Source organism: Dendrobium catenatum, unplaced genomic scaffold, assembly GCF_001605985.2.
Source record: "Dendrobium catenatum unplaced genomic scaffold, ASM160598v2 fragScaff_scaffold_370, whole genome shotgun sequence".
In the NCBI taxonomy this organism is placed as follows: domain Eukaryota; kingdom Viridiplantae; phylum Streptophyta; class Magnoliopsida; order Asparagales; family Orchidaceae; genus Dendrobium; species Dendrobium catenatum.
The window spans coordinates 751,548-770,228 of NW_021318832.1; the positions used below are offsets into that span (position 1 = coordinate 751,548).

The following is an 18,681-nucleotide window of genomic DNA, read 5'->3' on the forward strand; positions in this document are numbered from 1 at the left end:
CCAGTCATTTTTAAAAAATATTTAATTTTAACTAATTATCTTTTAAATAATAAAAAAGCTTTTAAAAATTTTAAAAGCATATTTTTTAAACATGGAGATGAATTCAACCATGGTATATACATGTCAACTCTCATAGCATGTCTTGTTGTAGGTTGTGTGCTTTTAAACTATATAAAATACAACTATCTTAAACTCCCCTTAGTCTCCTATGATGTAGAACTAAAAAAGTTGCTTGAAGCCATGAATACTGTATGGATTAGAATTAGAACTTGGGTTGGATGGGGCTACACATTTGGTTTGATTGGATTGCAAAATTTTTTAATATGTATTATAAATTTATTATAAAGTGCATTACAAAGTAATAATATAATTTATTTATTATATTAAATATATTCTTACTATAAATTATATTTATATTTATACATTTATTATATATATATTTTTAAAAATTTGGTAAATATGTTTAATGCTCATATATTTACATTTATAATATACATGTGCTTATATCTATATTAATGGCTAATCAAGCTTCTTATCATACTTTATATATCTTTAAGTAATAGTTTTTATTGAGTTTATTATATATTCACTTTTAAAAAAATTATTTATTATATTATTTATATTATAGTTGAATAGTTTTAATATTTATTATGTCATCCGATTTAACCCTGGTTGCACCATTGAATTTTGAACCTCTTGTCCAGTTTTATGTCCAGTCTAGTTTTCACAACCTTGATTTTAAGAGCAAGTTGGATTATGAATAAGCTTATTTATTAGAGATGATGCTTAATTGTGAGAATTTCTAAATCTGTAATTCTGGTAGTTAATTACATATCCGTAAATATTCTCTACGAATCTGATTCACTGTTGGTGTTATTTTACCTTTGTCCATCGTTGGCATTTCCCAGCTTATTGATTAGCGTGCCTTGTTTCCAATTTCACTCATATATGATGGTTGTATTTAATATTTTTTTCGAGTTTTGTTGTATTTTCAAGATGAATACCCTTCGGTCTTCAGTGAAGCTTTATCTTTAAGCAAAAAAGATACTTCCTATTAAATGTAATTCTTTATGGTCTTGGGCTTTTGGTTTTGTGATTGTATAGACCACTCTGGACAAATTATTGATTTAGACCATCTCGATTTGGCAATTAGATATTTTAACTCTTTACATACGTGACCATAATATCTTTTAAATATCTCCATAAAAAATAAAAAAAAAGGTATCTTTTTTTTCATGATTATAATCATAATGAACTTGCTCTCATTTGCTACTTGATTAAAACTTTGTTTATGCATGTAGGTTTTTGCACATTTCATGATTTAAATTTTACGTGTATTAGTGGAGGAAATATAATGGAAATAATAGACCAAATATAATAAGGCTTGAAATTGTTAAAAAAATTTGCATTAGAGTTAGCATCCCAAGCAATGCTTAGAAGTAATGACAAAGTAAATTGATTCAAAAAACTGTCCTCAAATATATATGATAAGGCTAATGATAATGACAATGCTTGGTTAGGGATGGATATATTTAAAGTAGGTTAAAGTGCTGAGATACTTTTTATGTCGTTGTATAGTTACTCATTCTATACCATAAAGAAGTAAGCATATGCATATTTCTATTTTTCTAACTAGAATTTGATACATTTTTCCTTTTTTTGTTTCGTTGGTTAGGAGGAGTTTTTAAACTTGAACTTTTTCTCCCTGAAGAATATCCAATGGCTGCTCCAAAGGTATGAAGACTGCATTTGAAAATGTTTTTTCCAATTTATAGTTGAACCCCTTGACGGTTGTGTGATTTTCCTGCCTAGGTGAATGCCCAAGTGCTACGAACAGTCTTAGGAAAGAACTATATATATATATTGATGTTAAAAATAATTCATTATGACAGGTGGTTATTATTAGGACTTGTAATTGGTTCAATTCAATTTGGCATAACTGAGACTATCCTTTTATTTATCAAATTATCTTGGTAAGCAATTTGTAAGCTTGTAGATTTTTTTTCTTTCCCATCCTGTACACCCAAACACATTTTAGTTGAACTAGTCAGGTTGTAAGGTGTGCTTGATAATTTGCATTTTCCGTAGTGTTTTATGCATAAACTTGTGGAAAAAAGAATCTATGTTCCTTACTTCAAGCAATATGCTTGGCATGTGATATTTTGAGGCATGTTGGACATCATTTGCTATCAAAACTTTTGAGAAAATAATATTGCATCACTAGTTCACAGACTCACTGACTTTGTGAAAGTGTTTAAGATATTTTGTGATCCATCTCGTGTTAGTATATGTGGCATTTTGAGTAAAATAAAGTTCTCTAGTCACCTACTTTTGCGAGAAGTTGAATGAGACTAAACATGGATGCTCTATTTATATAGATAATTTTATACTCTCATTTAAGCTTTAAGATGTTTACAATATTATTTGTTACCAAAAGAATTTATTATCAGTTATGCTTTTTAGGACTTGAAATATGTGATTACCCAAATACATAAAGTAGTAGGCATAAGTAGTAGGCATGTCTAGTGGAATGTGTACCTTCAAGATTATACATTGTCCTAAATCATTCACCTGACATTCATAATGTAGCAACCGATGTAATACTCTATGCTTTCCAACTCTTAACATCATTGCACATTAATGTGTTGGGTTGTGATAGAATACAAGAAGAGTATTTGGCATTTTATGACTTTTGTTTGATTTAATATGATCAAAAGGATGTCTTATGTTCCTTCTTACTACTTGTATGGTTTGAGATGGATATTTTTATAAAAGTAGTTGGGTTTTGCATTCCTCGGACCTTTTTTTGTAATCATTATAATTAGAAATACATGTTTATGGCATGGCTTGAATGCAGGTTTTACTGACCTTCATTAAGAAGGTATATTATTATGGTTATTAGTTAATTTTGTGCACATCAAATAGGAGAAACTATTAAACAACATGCTCTTATGCACAATTTCCTTCTTGGCCCTTTTTCTCATTGCTTGATTTGTGTATGAACTTTGTACTAGGATTGCCTAGGATTGTTAGATGTTTTGATCATAAACTAGTGATAATAGACAGATCTTTAGAATTGTTCATTACATTCAATGCTTATGTAATGCTTAAAAACGACATATGTATTTTCTATTGCCAAACTTTTCTTAGGAAAAGTTAGGCGATTGGGGTTCCCAATGCATAACATATGATAAAAATATCAAATTTATTTCTTATTTTTAAATCTTATGATTAATCGATACTAACCTTAACTTTTCATCAATCTTCCACCCTCAAATTGATGGTCAAACTGAAGTAATAAATTGAAGCTTTGATATTTATCAATAGATTTTATTATAAAAAAGGTCTAGATTATCGGGATCGGCATGTTATTGTTGAATTTGTGTACAATTATGCTATATATAAATCTATGGGCAATATGCCATTTTAAATTATTTAGAGATTGGAACCCTAGAATGCTTGTAGGTATTTTCTACTGCTTTCATTTGTAGATTTGGGTGTATCATTTGCACAACATTTTATGATGAGGTTTGAGAACATATTGAATTTATATAATTAGAAATATTCTAAACATGTGAATTTTTAGATTGTGCTTGTGAATTTGTAATGATTTGTATATGCGTTGAACACTTATTGCAAATCATGTATAAGACTTTGCATGAAAATACCGTGTTCCTTTAAAAATTAGTAAAAAAATCAGTTTCAATGCTCATATTTTATTTTTAACTATTGATATGTTTATTAATTATATTTTCAACATTGAAGATATATTGCCTAATCAAACTTGAGAATTATGTTTTTTGATTCTTGTATGAAGGATTTATACTACAATTATTATTTCTACATATTTTATCATTCTAGCTACATTTGGCTGCTTAGATGTTGAAAGTGTATTTTAGATAAAGGGGCTATTTGGTTTGATAAAAAGTGATTGTAAAGTATTACAAATGTAGGGAATTTAGAAATTTCAGTGTTTGGTTGTATGAATAAAATAATGCAAAGTAAAATTTTGGTGAATTTTAAATTCACTCTATAGTTATTGTTTTGTTGTATTCTAAGCTTGCTATTCTTTGGCCAAATTCCAAATACACCACAAGCCAACTCTACTGTCATCGTTGACTGTCACCCACCTTCACTCATTTCCATTAACCGTCGCCTATTGCCAGCCGCCAATTGCCATTTACCACCATTGTTGGGCTTTGCACTGCTTTCACTTTACTTCAAACTAAACCAAAAAGTAATCAATTGTTTTTATTTTATACTCATCCAAACAACTACAAACATTTCAAATACATTGCAATTCTTTGTGTTCTATATTTCATTTTACTCTGTATTCCTTTTTTTAGCCAAACAAATAGCCCCACAGCAATACTTGAAAAAATGTTGAGCAAATATTCAAATTTAGTGGGATGAAGAACCTCCTTTGATTGATAATTGGATGATTAAAGATGAATTGTAGGAGCTAAGTCCTGATTTTTTTGGATGATTAGATATATATTAATTCTTATCAAAAGAGTTATTTGCATCCTATGAGATTTATGTAATACGTGCCTCTAATCAGGCCAAGTTATCCCACAAAAACCTAATTGGCCATAGGTCAATTATAAAGAATTGAGCCCTTTCAAGCTTTCTAAGGCCCATTTTTATTTAAGAACGAATTTCCCTTGTTTTTAATAATATTTATTTTTTGAAGTTCAATTATCTTTTTTCTTAGATGATGTTATTTTTTGAATGTTGTTAAAATTGGATAGGATTATATTTGCCTTATCCTTATAACTCTTTCTATAAATAGGTGCCCTTGGTTTGTAATTGATTATTATTAGTTGATGAATGAAAGAAAATTACTTATTTGTATGACCAATTGACTACTCTTAATAGTCAAGTTGTGTTTTTAGAGTTATTTTATGTATTTGTGGCTTGTGCTCCCACATACACATGCATGGACATACGTGTAATTTTGGTTCCATTTGAGTAGTCTAATCAAGTCTTTTTGAATTTTTTTGTTTAACTTGAGTTTTCCTAAATTTAAATTTTATGAGATTGCAATTAGACTTGATTTGTTCTTTGGATCTAACTGTTGGCTGATAAGTAACCACTAATAGCTAAGTTTAATGTGAGAAAATTGAGAATATTAAGATACGTATTATAAAACAAAAATAGAATTGATTGAGGAATGATTATGTGAGAGGGATTGTGGGTGTAATATTTATTGAAATAAGATAGTAAAAAGTACTTGGGTAGTTTGGATATGTACTTTGGAGTGTTCAATATGCACCAATAATAGTGTATGTAAGATTAATGTTGAAAAATTAAGAAGAAAAATTGATAAATAAATAGTTAAATGGATGTTTCCAAGCAAAAATATTTATATGAAGTAACCCTTCGAGCAACACTTAACAAGAATGAACAAAGAATGCTGATCCATAATTTTGCCCCCAAGCAATAGGGTGGTAAGCCTAGTGATGCTAGCGATTTGGTTAATCTTTTATGTGCCCGACTTTCTTTATAGGAAATCATCATATGGTATCATGATTCTTATTTAATCCATTAAAAGTGGTATGTTGGTTCTTTTCAAAAGGGGCACAAATGTATGCTTTTTAAATTGATAGAACTTTGCACAAAATGGATATTTAGAATAGGTCTAGGGTCCATAATTTTGGGACCAAAATATGATTTGCACCACAAGTTTAACTAGTGCTGTTATTATGATGATAACATGCAACTTCTAGATGGCTTTTTATTTAAGGGTAGACATCTTTGCATTCCAAACTCATTGAATGATTTGTAATCTTAGAGTTGCATGCTGGTGGTTCTACAAGGTATTTTAAGAGAGATAAGATCTAATGATGACAAATGAAGCTCGAATTAGAGACAGAGGCATTTTTCCCTTAGCAAACGTGTGGGACATGGCTATTGTGCTATAATTCTTAACAAAAGAATATAAAGGCTTGTTGTTTGGATGCGAAATCTTATTTTTCTTCAACACCATGCGAGAGACATAACACTTGCCTTTGATTGGTTGTGCCTAGTTCTAAGCATAGTATGTTGCTTCGACCTTCCTGCATCTTGATGCATATAAGATAAAAAGAATTCGTGAATAAGTGAAGCTATTTAGTGCTTGTGCCTTCGATTGCTTGATTCTAAAGAATATTTAGATGTGCCTTACACTTGCTTGTCAGTGTGCCTTAGCCCTGGTTGCCAGCGTGCCCAAGCCCTGGTTGCCAGTGCGCCCCTGCCCATTCAAATGTACTAATAAGTACTCAATTAAATGCTTTTTGACATCACGATAGCATGTTGGATACACATGGGTGTATGTACAAGTAAAAATGTACTTTTTATGGAAAAAAATTTAAGCTTTCTGGCCATTTTTGAACTATCAGAGCATTCTTGGCAAAAAAGACCCTGCCTGTCTGTTGGAGGGGAGCCCAAACATCATGCAAAGTCATATGTTAAAAAATTTGGTTTAGATGTAAAAAATCTGAAAATTTGGAAAGATACAAAGTTATTTGTAAGGAGTCTATGAAAGTAATTTGCGATGAAAAGATTTTAGGTTTTAATGATTTATATAATAAATTATATACTAAAGAGGGCGAAAGATGTATGTGTAGGCTAGCCAAACAAAGATATATGAGTAGTAAGAATTTATTTAAGTGAAGTGCATTAAGGATGAAGATCAAAAAGTACTTTTTTTAGAAGAGGATATTCAGCAAAGGTGGATGAGATATTTTACTAAACTTTTCAATGAAGATTGTGAAAATACAATTGGCTTTAGTGACCTTAGCACTCTAAATGAAAATAGAGATTTTTGTTTTTATTTGCGTATTACTAAAAATGAATTAGAGAGGCTTTAAAGAAAATGAAGTGTGGGAAAACTGTTGAACCTGATGATATTTCGAAAGAGGTGTGGAAATGTTTAGGAGATGAAGGAATTCATTGGCTTACTAAATTTTTGAATATTATTTTGAAGACTTAAAAGATGCCAGATGTGTGGAGAATTAGTGTGTTAATTCCTATCTTTAAGAATTAAGGTGACGCATAAGATTGTACGAATTATAGAAGAATTAAGTTAATGTATCGTACTTTAAAACTTTGAGAGAGAGTCATGGAGCATAGGTTATGACTTGATTCTAATGTTTCAAGTAGATGAAGGAATTCATTGGCTTACATAAAACGACGGCCTTCAGATGAGCTAGTTAGGATAGTAGATGTATTAGATTTGACCTATGTTAAAAAGATAGAGGTAGACCTAAAAAGACTTGGTTAGAAAATTTTAGAAATGATTTTTTTCTTTATTAGATCTAAATGAGAATTTAACTCTTAACATGACACAATGGAGAAAATGAATTCATTTAGCTGACTCCACGTAGTGGGATAAAGGCTTGATATTATTGTTGATGATGATTCTCGATCTTTTATTTTAAGAATTCTAATATTTTTTGGCTGCCCCCCCCCCCCCATTTTTTTTGGCCCCCCCCCCCCCCCCCCCAAAACCCAAATTTTTGTTTGATTCAGCAATTTTCCTTTGAGACATATTTTTTTGAAATAAAATTTCCATTTATTATTCATTAAAAGAGCATCCCTATTATTAAAGTTATTATAATGATTTGATACCAAACACTACAACCCATAACCTTATATATTCTTAGAATATCTTTTGAAAATATATGTTAAAGCTCTTTGTTTTGTTTGTCCTGCCTAACGTGAGCATACGCAATGCAACCAAATACCTTTAGATTATTGCATACGCCTGGTTTTCCAATCGCCTATTCTTGTGCGGCCTTGAACTTAATTGCTAATGAATGACATTTATCAAATATGAGATTATATCGATTGCTTATGCCCATAATATCTTTAGTAGACTTGCATTATTCAACATGCCTAATGTGAGCATTATTCTTTGTTAAAAGCATTCAACTAGACCATTTTGTTGAGATATCAACCTCAATATGAGATGTCATGATAATCCATTCTCGTAATACTTCATAAATTGATTTAAAACAAAACTCAGAGTCGTTATTCTCTCATTTTCTTGATCTTATTTATTGTTTTAGTTTTAAAGAAAACCTTCCATTCTTTGAATTTTTTTGAAGGTTTTCTTTTTCTATTTTAGGAAATATGCCCACATTTTTTAAAAATAGTCAATAATAAAAGATAGAAAATTCCTTGCTCCGCCGAGTGTAATAGCAAAATTCAACTTTTTTTATATGTAAATGCACATAATCCTTAATTTTTTAAGATTAATGTTTTGAAGTGGCAAAATTCAACTTTTTTTTGGATTTTTTATTACATAACGATCACAAAATTGAAATATATAATATCCGTATTTCTTAAGAACCTTGATTGTATTATTCTGGTCCTCTTAAGCTTACTGATGCATTTTGGAAGAAAAAAATAATAAAATAGATAAGAAGAAATGCAGGAATACAAATATACGGGCTGATTTTTAATTACTCATTCAATTAATAACGAAAGATACAATTGATCTATTATTCCAGAGGTAGATTAGTTCTCCCACATACCCTAGCTACCGCTAGGAACTCACAACAACAAGAGGAAAACAAACTCAATATACATTACATGAAAATCCTAGACATAACTCCTTAAACAGCCCTAACAATTAAAACATTCCTAAAATATTAAAACCTTTCACAATTAAAACTTTCCACAATCAAAACCTTCATAAATTAAAATCTTCCACAATAAAAACCTTTTTCAATTAAAACCTTTCTCAATTAACACCTTCATAAATTAAAACCTTCATAAATAAAAAACATTCCTAAATAGCTCCCCATTGATTCCTTACATAATGAATAATAGCTTATATAGTCTGGCTGTGCCCCCCCCCCCCCCCCCCCCCCCCCCCCCCCCCCCTCTCCATCATATCAATACTCCCCCCAAAGATGTACCTTATCCTCAAGGTTGAAGGATGGGAACTATCTCTTGATTATCTATTTCAACAACATAATCTACTTCATGACGATTACCACTTAACACATGTTCAAGTTCTATATCCTTCATTATTTGCTCGTGCTTCACTCTAGAGAATATGCCATCTTTCAACAATTTAACATCTTTGCTAATGCCTTCACTTTTGTGCTTCTATTTGACTTTCATGCTTTGACTTTTCTTGTTTCATCATCCACATTGGTATCAGAAACAACTTCTCCTTTAGAAGTCCTTCAATATCTGCTATTGCTTTCTCAAGCACCTTAACCTTTGCACGTAACTTTTTTAGCTCTAAGATTCTGGCCGATGCTCTTAGACTTCTTGAGCTGTGATGCTTGCTTCGTACTTGAATGAAATTGTTAGGTTGTTTTCTCTTACTGTTCAGTATGCGAAGATTTTTCAATGAAAGAGTGTGTTCCTCCAGTGGCGTAATCTCATTTTCCAAATATGCAAAAAGGGAAGCATAAGCATTCAATTCTGCTTTCAATCCCTTATTTTCTTTTCCAAGCACTTCAACTTTTTCTTTTAAATATTCTTCTTGAACATTTCCGCAAGCATTTTCTTCAACTGGAAACTTCATTTGCACAATATCAGTTGTCCCTAAGCCCTTAAGTATCTACATCAACTCAATGAACTTCTCCTTAAATATCAATTCCATGAGATGAAACATGAAGGTCATCTAGGAACTTTGCAGCTTCTGCTTTGTTGGATCTACATTCATCCATAACCTTTCTTGTAGAGTTGTCTTCCAAGGTTACTTTGCCTCTGCTTCTGGCCTCCAATGAGATGAACTTGCTTAAATCTTTAGTCATATGCCTCGAACGCTCGCTATCCAGATACCACATGCTTTCATTGGACTCGTGTGAAGGCATATCTACAAAATTAATAAAGGTGATCGCTTTGGAAAACAAACCAACTTGGGTCCCAAAGTGTGAGAATATGTGGTCATGCCATATTGTGCTAATGAGGCCTCAGGCCTCCAAATATATCATGTGTTATGATGGACTCGAAGTGGATAGACTCGTGCAATGTGTCCTACCATGTCACAAGAAAAACACCTAACATAGGGAATGAATGAGCAAACTTATGTGATGATGGTTTCTCCTTATATGTTGAGTATGCATGTGGTGCTTTCCTAAGTGGTGAGTGAGCGGATCTTGGTGCGTGAGACTTGAACATTTTAATTTCTTTTTGGAATACTTCATTTGAACTTGTATAAATTCTCAATTTAATATATGCATCATGCTCACTATTATCCAAATTCTAAGTCAATTCTACTAATTTTTAAATGCATGTTTAAAATTAATATGGTCGTGTTTTATCCCTAAGATTGTTTTTCAACTGTAATTTGTTTTGCAAAATAGTGTGTTGATCAACTAATGCAGTATGCTTATCTTTTAGTCGTGCAACAATTTTTACTAGATCTGTTTGCTCTTCTACCAATGCAGTATTATTATACTTTAGGCTAATTAATTTATTTTTAAGTTTTTTTACTATAATTTATTTTTTTATTATGAATTTTCTGTTTTTACCCTCACTTAAGAGGGTCGTCCTATGTAAGCCCTAGGGGCATGTGTCTTGTTTTAGTTTCTTAGGCCTATATATAGAGGCCCTTTCTTGTGTAATGTAATGATGGATTATTAATGAAATTTTATTTGCACTTGTGTTCTTCGGAGAGAACTTGGGTGAGGGAATCAGAGTTTCCACTAGCCGCAGGATGGGTCCAGGCTCGTGGTGTGAAGTCCCTTGGAGAAGGGCAACGTACTACCCGTCAGCTGCAGGATGTGTCCGGGCTCACGGTTATATCTTTCTTTCCTCCCAAAAAGCTTAGAAACTCTCATCCTACTTCCCATAATGATGGAGATGCTGCTCCCTCCTGCTCCTCGCAACAATGAAAAGGCCGCTCTCTCATACTCCTCGCAATGGTGGAGAAGATACTCTCCTAGTCTCCTTGGTTAGTGATGAGTCTTTCTCCCAATGACTTCTTCTATAGAGCTCCTGTCCCAGAGCTCCAAAACCACAATCCGGAGGACCAAGGTGCAAACTAATAAAGATAACCGTGTGCACCCCCTAACACAACCCTTGACTGCCTAAATAACAACCTCTCAACCTCATCTTTTCTCTCCCAAGTGGATTGGGCAACTCTCTCAAGCAAAGAGAAACCTCTCTCGCTCTCCAAAGGATTCTCCTAGGGAAAAAAGCTCTGGTTACTAACTTGTCCCCTACACGATTGTTATGAAAAAATCAAATTAGGTTCTTTAAAGGAAACCTTAAAATTTCAATTTTAATACACTAATCATACAATATGAAGTGTGGATCGTATTGCTGAAAACGTTTTTCGTCCGTGAGGCGAGGCGAAAGCCTTGAGGCGGTCTGAGACGTAAGCCTCACGGACGAAGAATTGCGTAAATGAGAATTTAAGGGTTTTAGCAGGTAAATAGTTGTAAGATTCTCACATACAATAAAAACATCTAAATGACAAGTGAAATTAGTGAAAAGTAAGGAAATAAGTGCAATGAAATCATGTTCCAAAGTACAAAACCACAAAATATTAGTCTATCAAAATTCCCAAAGTACAAATAAGAAAGAATATATAAAATCAAATCATGTCTCATCACTAAATGGGTCTTCAAGGCAATCTTCTTCTCCAATTGTATCTATGAATGTCATATCTTCATCATCTTCAATGTGACTTACTTTTCTCTTCCCTGTTCAATAAGAATGATCATTATCATGTTAATTACCCAATTGATATAAATATAATGTAATACTAGCATATAAGAAGTTGTGGAATACTTTTATTTTGTTGTTGTGGTGCAAAACTAGTGGATGTGTGTGGTGTGGTAGTGGTGGATTGATGCAATCATAATTTCTGTATTTTCATTTTCAAATATTGAACATTAGTATTTTATTTAGTTTTTATATATTTTTTTAGCTATCCAATGATGGAAGGCATCCAATGATCATGGTAGGTTGTGCTTGGGCTTTGGTAGACCTTTGGTTTGCTAGCTTGTTTGATCCCTTGGGCTGTTGCTGGTTCTCGGGTTGGCTTATGGTTCTCGGTTTGAGCTTATAATGATGTTGGGAGGTGGTGGTTTATTGGAGTTGAGCTTTATTTTTCTAAGTTGCTAGCTCATTAATGTTGAGCTGAAGTTTAGTTCAATTATTGGGAGATTTATTGAGCTTCCTAGCTCATTATTCCAAAAAGGTATGCTTTAAATCAAGGATTTAATTTGGAGTGGACTTGCCTCTTCTCCTCCCCTTTTTCTTCTCATTTCCCTGTGCTAGGTGATTTCCCGTGCCTTGCTCCTTTGGTTCTTGTGGCTGGCTGTTCGGTTCTGCAGCTGGCTGCTTGGTTCCGTGCTGGGCTGCTCGGTTATGCGGTTTTCTGCTTGGTTCCCGTGAGTTCCCTCCTCTGTTTTGTTGTGCCGTTTGGGAATTGTTGAAATGTCTGTTGACCTTTCTTTTCCCTAAATCTTATTGGCTTATTTGGAGGTGATTTGGCTGTTTGGTTCCCCTGTCTTGCCTATATATAGTAGATGATTTTTGAAGGAAAAGATTGTTGAATTTGGTTGAGCTTAGTCTCTTAAAAAATCTGAGGGTTTTCTTCTTCTTGGAAAAGCTTGAGATCTTTATCCACTTTTTCTTCTCTTCTATTTCGTATGGACTTCTCACTTCTTTCTTCTCTACACAAGTTCCACTCCATTTGTATCCTTTTTCTTGAGCTTTGGGAGGTGTTTGTTGGCTGATTTGGGAGCATTTGCTGGAGGAGTTTGTTTGGATGTTTGGACTATCTTGCTGTGGTGGACCATCGATTTGCTAGCCTTAAGCACATACTTTACTTAACCTACATTTTGATGCATGTGAGGAAACTTTTCTGTCGGTTGTTCTGAGGATAGCGTCTTTTTATATTTCTTTTATTTCTTTTGATCTCTCTTATCATTTATTCGTCGATTTTTGATGTCATAGATGATTGCTACTATTTGATTCAAGTTTGGTTATAGTTTTGCCCATCGTTCTCCTTATCTGGCTTTTCTATCTAGTTTGCTTGCATCAAGTTTGGTATCAGAGCAAGTTCTTATCCTTGGTTAGTGTGTTTTGTTGGTTTCTTGTCTTTGTTTGGTGGGTCCTTTCTAATTTCTAAGATGGCTAATTATCCGGGGGATTGGCAAAATCTTATGCAACAACTGAATAATTTGTAACAAAAAATCAATACCATGGCTGAAGCAATTGAAAATCTGAATGTTAATAATGCTAATCCTAATGTGCAAATATCTAAAAGTGAAGAGGAGGTTCCTAGAAATCAGCATAGGCAACAAAAAAATTGGGATCATAGAATAAAAGTTGATGTTCCTAACTTTGAGGGAAAACTTTAACCCGATCAATTCCTTGAGTGGGTAGAAAAGATGGATCAATTTTTTGGGTGGAAAGAAATACCTGATAATAGGAAGGTTTGCTTTGCTAGTGTAAAACTTTCTGGTCATGCCTTAACTTGGTGGAAAAACTTTCAAAATAATAGACTTAGGAGAGGAAAAGAAAAAGTCCAAAACTGGGAAAGAATGAAGGAGAAAATGAAGGGGAAACTCTTACCAACTGATCATGCTCGAACAATATTTTAGGAATTTAATAACTTGCGACAAAGAAATCAATCTGTTGAAGAATACACCGAAATGTTCTATAAACTTCAATCCATAAATGATTTAAATGAATCTAAAAAGAAAACTGTTTCAAGATACATCAATGGCTTAAAGTGGTCAATCCAAGATCAACTTAACTTGCATCATATCATTAAAATTGACGAGGCTTATCGTATGACACTAAAATTGGAAAAGCAACATCAAAGGGAAAGGGGTCACAATAAAGTAATGGAAATATATAAACGACGACCAACTGGCGGGATTAAAACTCAATCTCAAACTTCTGGGAGAACATCTGGTGTGAAAGTTAAAACATTTGAAAATTAAAATGCAGATAAAGGAAAGGGAATTATAGGTGCTAAATCTACTGATCAACCTAGATTAATTGGAGCATGCTATAAATGTGGGCTTTATGGTCATCTCTCTGCCACTTGTAGGAAAAACAATCCACCAAGAAATAATCTTATTGAAAATGATGAAAACTTGGAGGAAGAAGAAGAAGTAAATGAGTCTGGGTCTGAAAATGACATTGAATTAGAAAAGGTTGATGTTGAAGGTGATGAAGGTGAAGAGTTTTTAGTGATTCGACAAGTCTTAACAACAAAAATTGACAATGGGGATATGTGTCTAAGAAAAAACATATTTAAAACAACTTGTACAATTGAAGGGAAAATTTGCACTTTTATGATAGAAAGTGTGAGTTTTGGAAATTTTGTTTCTCAAAAACTGGTTGACAAGTTTAAAATAAAGTCAACACCACTTGCCAAATCCTATAAAATCTCTTGGTTCAAAGAAAGGGGAGATGTTCCAATCACCAAGCAATGTGCTATCAATCTATCAATTGGGGGATCTTTTAAATATCAAGTTGTTTGTGATGTTGTGCCTCTTGAAGTATGCCATATTTTGTTAGGATGATCTTGACAATACGATCATAAAACTATTCACAATGGAGAGAAAAATACTTACACTTTGATTCAAAATAATAAAGAGTTCACTCTTCGTTCACAAAAACATGTGCCTGATTCACCTGTTAAGAATAACATGGTTGCCAAAATTAAGTCTCCTGAACTGCTTTTAAATGTTAATGATTTGAAACATTCTGAAGTCGCTTATTTGGTTTTGGGAAAAGAATCTGATACTGCTTTTCAAATTCCTAAAGAAATGCAAGCTTTAATTGATGTGTTTTCTGACATAACTCCTGATGAGTTGCCAATTGGGTTGCCTCCGATGCGAAATATTCAACATTATATTGATTTAATTTATGGAGCTACTTTGCCTAACCTTCCTCATTATAGAATGAGTCCATCTAGGCATGCTGAATTTTTTAAGCAAGTGAATGATTTGTTAAAAAAAGGTTTGATTCAAGAAAGCTTAAGTCCATGTGTTGTGCCTGCTTTATTAACACCAAAAAAAGATGGAACATTGAGGATGTGTGTGGATAGTAGGGCAATAAACAAAATTATCATTAAATATCGATTTCCAATTCCTAGACTGGATGACACGCTGGATATGCTAAGTGGTGCCAAAATCTTTTCTAAAATAGATTTGAGAAGTGGGTATCATCAAATAAGAATAAGGCCTGGCGATGAATGGAAAACTTTTTTTAAAACTAAAGAAGGTTTGTATGAATGGCTTGTGATGCCTTTTGGGCTTTCAAATGCTCTGAGTACTTTTATGAGAACTATGAATCATGTTTTGAAACCTTTTATTGAAAAGTTTGTTGTGGTTTTTTTCGACGACATTTTGATTTATAGCATTCATTCTTCTGAACACTTAAATCATCTGAAGCAAGTGTTGCAAATTTTAAGATAACAAAAGCTTTTCATCAATCTTAAAAAGTGTTCCTTCATGACTTCGAGCTTGACATTTTTGGGTTTTATTGTTTCTGCTGAGGGAATAAAAGTGGATCTGATAAAAATAGAAGCAATTCAAAATTGGCCCATTCCTAAAAATATAAGTGAGGTGAGAGGATTTCATGGCTTGGCTTCTTTCTATAGAATATTTATAAAAAACTTCAGTTCTCTCATTGCTCCTATTACTGATTGCTTGAAAAAAGGGGTATTTAGATGGACACCTCAAGCTGAAAAAACTTTTGAAATCATTAAGGAAAAAATGAGTCAAGCTCCCATTCTTAGCTTGCCAAATTTTAAAAATATTTTTTGAAGTTGATTGCGATGCTTCTCATATTGGCATTGGTGTTGTGCTTAGTCAAGAGGGAAAACCTGTTGCTTACTTTAGTGAAAAACTGAATAAAACTAGATCTAAATATTCTACTTATGATTTGGAGTTTTATGCTATTGTTCAAATTTTGAAATTCTGGAGGTGTTATTTGATTCAAAGGGAGTTTGTTTTAAATACTGATCATGAAGCTCTTTGTTTTTTGGGCTCTCAAAAAAGTTTGAATAAAAGGCATGCCAAGTGAGTTTCATTTTTGCAAGAGTATACTTTTTATATCAAACCTAAAACTGGTGTTTTAAACAAAGTTGCTGATGCTTTACGTAGGAGATCTCATTTGTTGGTATCTGTTTATCCAACTAGCACTTTTGATTTTTTGAAAGATACTTATGCAAGTGATTATGATTTTAAGGGTATTTGAGATTCTTGTCTTGCTTCTGGAACTGATCATTCTGCACAGTTTGTTATATATTAAGGTTTTTTGTTTAAGGGGTCTAGACTTTGCATAACTAAAAACTCTTTAAGAGAATAACTTGTGAAAAAACTTCATAGTGGAGGTTTGGGTGGACATTTTGGGCAAGGAAAAACTATTGCTTTAGTTCAAGAAAAGTATTTTTGGCCTCATATGAGAAAGCAAATTGCCAAACTGGTTAAACAAAGTAAAATATGTCAATCTTTCAAAGGAACTTCATAAAATTCTGGTTTGTATACTCCTCTGCCTATTCCAAACAAACCTTGGGAGAATATTTCTATGGATTTCGCTTTGGGTTTGCCTATTACTATTCGAAAATTTGACTCTGTTTTTTTGGTGGTGGATCGCTTTAGCAAAATGGCACATTTTATTCCTTGCAAGAAAACTTCTGATGCTTCTTACATTGCTGATATGTTTTTTAAAGAAATTGTTCGTCTTCACTGTGTTCCTCGTACTTTTATTTCTGATCGAGACACTAGATTTTTGAGTTATTTTTGGAGAACTCTTTGGGCAAAACTTAGGACTACTCTTCAATTTAGTAGTGCATATCATACTCAAATTGATGGACAAACTGAAGTTGTCAATCGAAGCTTAGGAAATTTATTAAGGTGTTTTGCTGGAAAAAAACCTTCCCAATGGGATTTAGTCTTGCCTCAAGCTGAGTTTGCTTACAATAATTCTGTTAATCGTTCCACTGGTAAAACTCTTTTTGAAATTATTTATGGACAACCTATTCCTCACATTTTAGATAGAAACTGCTTGCATTTACCTAACAAAACTAGTGCTGAAGCTTTTGAAACTTTTGACCACATAAAGACCATCCAACAGCAAGTCCTTGAAAAACTCCAAAAAGCTAATGCTAAGTACAAGTCTACTACCGATAAATATCGAAAAGAGGTTATTTTCAATGAGGGTGACTTGATTATGGCTTACTTTCGTCGCCAACGATTTTCTGTTTGTACTTTTAGAAAGTTAAATAGAAAGAGATTTGGACCTTTTCGTGTGCTTCAAAAATTAGACACAAATGCCTATCTGTTGGATCTAACTATTTCTGTTGGCACTTCTCCTGTATTTAATGTTTATGACCTTTCTTTATATGAAGGAAATTCTGACGATTATGTAGAAATTGAAACTTTGCCACCTTCTACTTCTTTTGCAAAAACTGAAGAACATATTGAAGATATTATTGATGTCAGGATTTCTAAAACTAGACATGGCAAGCATAAGAGGTTCTTGGCAAAATGGAAGAATTGACCTCTGACCGACTGCACTTGGGTGGATGCTAATGAGCTAAAACGACGTCATCCTGATCTTTTTCAAAAAGTTATTGAAGCTTTCTCATCCGGAGATGAGACTCTTCCACAAGGGGGGGATTGATGCAATCATAATTTATGTATTTTCATTTTCAAATATTGAACATTAGTATTTTATTTAGTTTTTATATTTTTTTTAGCTATCCAATGATGGAAGGCATCTAATGATCATGGTAGGTTCTGCTTGGGCTATGGTAGACCTTTGGTTTGTTAGCTTGTTTGGTCCCTTGTGCTGCTGCTGATTCTCGGGTTGGCTTATGGTTCTCGGTTTGAGCTTATGATGATGTTGGGAGGTGGTGGTTTATTGGAGTTGAGCTTTATTTTCCTAAGTTGCTAGCTCATTAATGTTGAGCTGTAGTTTAGTTCAATTATTGGGAGATTTATTGAGCATCCTAGCTCATTATTCTAAAAAGGTATGCTTTAAATAAAGGATTCAATTTGGAGTGAACTTGCCTCTTCTCCTCCCCTTTTTCTTCTCATTTCCCTGTGCTGTGTGATTTCCCATGCCTTGCTCCTTTGGTTCCCGTGGCTGGCTGTTCGGTTCTGCAGCTGGCTGCTTGGTTCCGTGCTGGGCTGCTCGGTTCCGCGGTTTTCTGCTTGGTTCCCGTGAGTTCCCTCTTCTGTTTTGCTGTGTCGTTTGGGAATTGTTTAAATGTCTGTTGACCTTTCTTTTCCCTAAATCTTATTGGCTTATTTGGAGGTGATTTGATTGTTTGGTTCCTCTCTCTTGCCTATATATAGTAGATGATTTTTGAAGGAAAAAGTTGTTGAATTTGGTTGAGCTTAGTCTCTTAAAAATCTGAGGGTTTTCTTCTTCTTGGAGAAGCTTGAGAGCTTTCTGCACTTCTTCTTCTCCTCTATTTCGTCTGGACCTCTTACTTCTTTCTTCTCTACGCAAGTTCCACTCCATTTGTATCCTTCTTCTTGAGCTTTGGGAGGTGTTTGTTGGCTTATTTGGGAGTATTTGCTGGAGGAGTTTGGTTGGATGTTTGGACTATCTTGCTGTGGTGGACCATCGATTTGCTAGCCCTAAGCACATACTTTACTTAACCTACATTTCGATGCATGTGAGGAAATCGTTCTGTCGGCTGTTCTGAGGATAGCGTCTTTTTATATTTCTTTTGTTTCTTTTGATCTC

The 18,681-nt window shown here is 33.3% G+C and overlaps 1 protein-coding gene across 1 annotated transcript in view; it reads left to right on the plus strand.

Moving 5' to 3' along the window:
• Positions 1-18,681, plus strand: part of LOC110109748 (ubiquitin-conjugating enzyme E2 36) — a 35,180-nt gene that overhangs the window by 2,995 nt on the left and 13,504 nt on the right. Inside the window, exon 4 of the mRNA XM_020840969.2 lies at positions 1,676-1,734. Within this exon, the coding sequence (XP_020696628.1) occupies positions 1,676-1,734 (59 nt within the window). The remainder of the gene's footprint in view (positions 1-1,675; positions 1,735-18,681) is intronic.